The sequence below is a fragment of the Aplysia californica genome, unplaced genomic scaffold (assembly GCF_000002075.1).
Source record: "Aplysia californica isolate F4 #8 unplaced genomic scaffold, AplCal3.0 scaffold00009, whole genome shotgun sequence".
Taxonomy (NCBI): Eukaryota; Metazoa; Mollusca; class Gastropoda; order Aplysiida; family Aplysiidae; genus Aplysia; species Aplysia californica.
Genome location: NW_004797279.1, coordinates 3,050,761 through 3,056,094, shown reverse-complemented (window position 1 = coordinate 3,056,094; position 5,334 = coordinate 3,050,761). Strand labels below are relative to the sequence as shown.

Sequence of the window (5,334 nt, the reverse complement as noted above, 5' to 3'; positions counted from 1 at the left end):
CTATCTATCTATCTATCTATCTATCTATCTATCTATCTATCTATCAATCTATCTATCTATCTGTCTATCTATCTATCTATCTACCTATCCTCTTCCCATTTTACTCATTCTCAGCCCCAAACATTGCCACAAAGTCCGTCTTTCAGTCTGTTCGTAGTCTTCCCGCCCGCTTGTCTGTCGTTCTGTCGACTACCCCCCCACCCTTGTTCACGTGCATAAAGCGCTTGGTTTCAATCTTCTTATTTTTCTTATTCGCTGTATGTCTGTTCAGCTTTTCGCCTGCTGCCTGTCCGTCCGTGCGCCTGTCTGTGTCCATCAGTCTCCCCGTCCATCAGACTGTCTGACCTTTTCTCTTTTCTTCTTCAACTCAGTGTTCATTCAAAACCCAAACTAGATTCTTCTCGTCCCCTGAAAGGCACTCTTGCACCGCCCTTCAATTACGACATCGCTGTCTCCGGTTTTCCCCTTAAGTGAGAGCTCCGTAATTTTCTAAGCCGAGCTTCTCAAGGGAAGCACGCGAAACCGACACGGCCAGTAAATTATTTCAGACCTTAAAGCGGCTTTCACATATGATGCACAACGCTGAGCCCAGGGCAAAACAGAAAGCGGGGTATTAAGTTCGTCCCACTCTGACAGGATTTTGACTTCAGACTAGGATAGCATCCCTCGCTCGAGGCGCTTAACAGGTGAAGAGACCGAATTATTAAGAGATTTCGAACAATTTTATGAAATCCCACTTCGTTTTGCATTTAGGACTGACATTCCCTTTATCATCTGTTCTGTTCTGTTGAAGATCATTGCGCTTTAAAAATTGTATCTGATATCACTTCTAATACAAGTTGTTTATGCTAAAAGTAGCTCATAGATCTATCTATTACTGTTTCCACAAGAGGGGGCAGTTTTGGTTTGATCTGAATTGAGACGTTAAACGGAAGAATTCATAGCCAAATGGGGTAGCCTTGTACCTGCAATATAATGTTGGACCGTCCTGCCTTCCTACATTCAGATAAAAACGACTGAAATTCGTTTCAGCACAAACACAATAGATAAGAAGGGGGCGCAAACTGCGTACAATCCTTGAGGTGCTTGCTGGTCATCAACACAAAGCAAGATAATGCTAGCTCATTAACATAATGCACGATAAAAGTACACACCTCCGGGGCCGGGTTCTTGGATCGGTTTATCTTCCTAGAGCAAAACAAAAAGAAAAACAAAAAAATCAGCCATGTTAAATGTCATTTAGTTTCACTGGTTTCGTTCTGTTGATAATGTAATTTAAGTAGGATATGTCTATGCTTGTAAAATCATATTTATGATAACATTTAGATATACAACAAATGTTTTTTGCAATGGCCAAATTTTAACAAAAGAATATATAATCATAGATGAGGGCCAAGAGCGTACACCTCTTTGTCTCAACATTGCATATCATAATATACGTATCTATAAACGCAATGAAGATGACACATGTAAAATAAATACCAAAGTAAAAAAAACCTCGAAGCAATGCAGTAATAATAATAATAATGGATTGCATTTATATAGGGCATATCCACTTATGCAATGCTCTATGCTCTTAACATGAAACATTATGGATTTACAAATCATTGTATAAGCACATAGTATGACATACGCGTGCACTTACATACTTACGCACGCACGCACCCAAACACACTCATGCACACATACATACATACACATACGTACATACGCACATACAAACTCACGACGATCTACAGCTTGGATGGATTCTGTCTAATCGAAATATGATGAAAATAGTATACAACAGTCGTAGCCTTTTGAAAATGTCCAGAAGGTTACAAATACAGAATAATGTCTAGGTTCTTTCTCTGCTGAGAGAGAATTCATAATGCTTCATTCATAACGTTATAGATGGAAAGCGAAGACAGAGCAAACTCACCAATCTCAAGTCTTTGATGCCGTAGAGCGTAAGGGTCAAATTGGTATCCGCCATGTTTCGCTGTCACTGTTTGGTGCCCAAATGTCTCAACACTGTCGCAGTTACAGCCGTTGTGATAGAAGGGCAGTGGCGTTGGGTGGACCAAAATTTGGGAGGGGCTTCGGTTGCTTCCACTTTTTTACCACCAAATAGCAGACAATACGACCTAAACAGTACTGATTTCTCTATAGTCACGGTGAGCCACGACATTTTGAAAGCCATTCAAATGAGAAGAGTCGCCTTTGTTTTCCAATTCTTTGTTCTAAGTTAAATTTTTCTGGATGAAAAAGTTGCCTTAAAAGTGGAATCGACGTGATTTATAACTGTTAAATCTCAGCGGCACAAACGCCAGGATGCACACACAGCACCTCAAACATATTCCGTCAATGAGCTGGATTAGGTCGTATATTCGCGGAAAGTAGAACGCACCTGACAAAGGTCTTTTAGATGTCTGTATCACTGGGGGAAAGTGTTTTGTAAACTTTCACCCCCATTGTCAGGGCTAAGAGAGTGTGGGCCCTTAGCGCAGTGTTCTTTTTTCCAGTCTTCTACCTTTTTACAAAAAGAGTTTCATTACGGAATGGGCGTGGGAATGGACCCATCCTCAGCTGAGCCCTAAAGACATTTGATTGGCTGTTAGGTTACTATAATTGTAAGCGGTGGCAACAGTGATTGGATAAACGAGCAAGCCGCCAAGTTGATCACTCTGTGTTCTTTATGTGCGATCATAGCGGTTTCAACTAATTATTTCGATATTGAAGAAACTTTCATATACTTTGGGATAAAGTTTTGGGGGAGGAAGGGGGGGGGGGGGTTGCCCGTGAGCCCTTCACTAACCACCGCCACTGTAGCAGGGACGATCTCAGTCCCAGTTATCTCGAAGACCAGGGTTTATTATGTGTGTACAAGGCCATGCATATAAAGCTTTGAATTAGATTTGACTTGCGAAAGAAAATTATTTTCTGCCAGTCCGTTGTAAAGTAAGGTTGTCTCCACAAATATTCTTTACCTTTTACTTTTCTTTAAAACAAAGCAGATGCTTGTAAACAGAATTCAAATACGTTTCAAGTTTTTTAAAAATACTTGATTTCCTCGCAATATTCGGAAAGTTGACTGGTGGTCTGCTGTCTTTGGTTTTTTGGTGTGTTTTTTTAAATTACATCCAAAAACAGCCTCTCAGATTGTCAGGAATATCACTGGAGAAAGTTAAAAGACTTCAAACTGCCCAAAACAACGCTGCCTGTTTGGTTGTGCGGAAAAGAAAGCAAGACTCTGCTAAACCTCTTTTGGAGAAAAGAATTGTGTACAAGTTGGCCACAATATGTCACAAATGCTTGACTAATAATGCGCCACCATATTTATCAAATCTGTTGAGACTGTACATGCCTACTCGCAGTTTAAGGTCATCAGCTGACAAAAAGAAATTTCTTTTCCCATCTATGAATCTTAAAACAATGGGTGAAAGGGCATTTGCATATCAAGGCCCCAAGATCTGGGATGCTTTGCTAAGAACTTTAAGGGAAATCAAATCTTTTGCTTCATTCAAATGTCAGCTGAAGTCATTTCTGTTTTTAAATCAATAAGATCAATATCTGGAGTGACTTTCTTTTAGTCAGAACACAACGTTTTATATTACTGTGGTACATTTTATTTTATTGTAAAGCGCCCAGAGCCTGTGTACTTTCATTGGGGTTGAGCGCTTTATAAAAGTCATTTATTATTTTTAAAATATATTATTATTGTCCTAAAACTGAGGCATCAGTAGTATGTGGCAAGAGTCAAAATAAAGGTCAGGGTAAGAAGTAGTGTGGAAAAGTACGGTGTGATGAACTGTGATATTAGTTTAACAAGCGTGACTTAAAGGTTTGTTGTGGTAGCAGGTGGTAACCGTAATAGTAGCGACAGTCGTAGAAATGGAAGTAGTAGAAATGGAAGTAGTAGTAACTGTCACAGCGTTACTACGGCTACAGATAGTGTATTTGTAGGAACGGCTCCGCGTGCATTTATGTTTTGGATACTTTGGAAACATGATAGATACTTTTAATGTTCAAGACAAAAAGTAACTTGATGTGAGACGGGATTGAAATTCTCTTCAGCTTTAACTCTATTCTCCTTACATAATTATGCTTTTTGGTGATTGGCGGGTGCTTTGTGGTAGCTTTCTCTTTCTTTCTTATCGAATATGTATCATTCCCTTCGCTCTCGTCTGCCTTTTTGTACGTTACTCTCTAGAAATGCCTCTTCTATACGACTTATATGTGCTGCAAGTGATACAATTTATCAAGCTGTTTATTTTGTTTTTGCTGACGCTGCAGTTTATTACCATTAATTACGTTGCTGCAGATGCTGTTGTGTTGCAATTCTTAAATAGTTGTCGTTCTGTATGGGATTTTCTTAAAGACTAAGTCAGGGCTCACTCTATAAGTATGTTTTATAATGCAATGGCTATGTTGGGCGTTGAAAGGCGATAATATGGGAGTGGTGGACAGCAAATAAAAATAACATACACAAGTGGACACATCTTCGAGCCTCAGAATCCCGACACCTGCATAGATGATGCGACATAACAAGGAACGTAGGTCGTTTCCTTGTTCTTACTTCCACCAGCATTATGCGACACTCAGTGACCTAAAGAACAATAAGTGTTGTTATTAAATGAATAAGAGTAAAAAGGATCAAATTATGTTCCTTTCTCTAATGGCTGTATTATGTTGTTGGTTTTTATTCAGATATCTATTGAGGGAAAAAAGGAAAAAGACCAACACTGTACAATTATCATTACAGGTTGTGGAAATAATATACGAATATTGCCCATTTCTGCACGTTCGGACAGCCATATTTGTGTGCACGTACAAGACTATCTACCTGGAGTCCTTCGTCCCTGACTATTCATAATAACCGTACCCTTAGACCGTGGAAAATTCTTTAGCCCAAGCGAAGCACTGGCTATATTCCTTTGTAGACTAACATTCCATTTCAAGGCAACTCGAATGTTACCCAGATTGAATGGGTGTTGGCGGATTAATCATTGATAATTGACCGTTGAAACCACATATACCATTTTTTAACCACGGGGCTGGTAGTTGTTGTGCCATTGGGGTCTATCATGAACCCTACCAGGATTGTGAGTATGTGGGTTAAAATGTGTGATCGAGGTTGAACGAGAGGTGCAAAAAGGAATACAAATTCGGTTACAAAAAGCAGTTCTATCTAAAGTTTAAAATGCGAGGCGAAAATAGTTTTGTGTCGTTTTTTAGGTTCTAAATAATCCTACCTTGTAACCATAGACTCTAAAAAAAGATGAACAGATCGATCGACCGATAGATAGATAGATAGATAGATAGATAGATAGATAGATAGATAGATAGATAGAT

General features: G+C 39.3%; 1 protein-coding gene across 1 annotated transcript in view; it reads right to left on the bottom strand.

Moving 5' to 3' along the window:
* The window catches only part of LOC101862465 (sorbitol dehydrogenase), a gene marked incomplete in the record, with an annotated part of 17,693 nt that extends 14,396 nt beyond the window's left edge, over positions 1–3,297 (bottom strand). The window contains 2 exon segments of the mRNA XM_013082883.1: positions 1,155–1,188; positions 1,922–3,297. Coding sequence (XP_012938337.1) covers positions 1,155–1,188; positions 1,922–1,975 — 88 coding nt within the window.
* Positions 3,298–5,334: the final 2,037 nt, after the last annotated feature.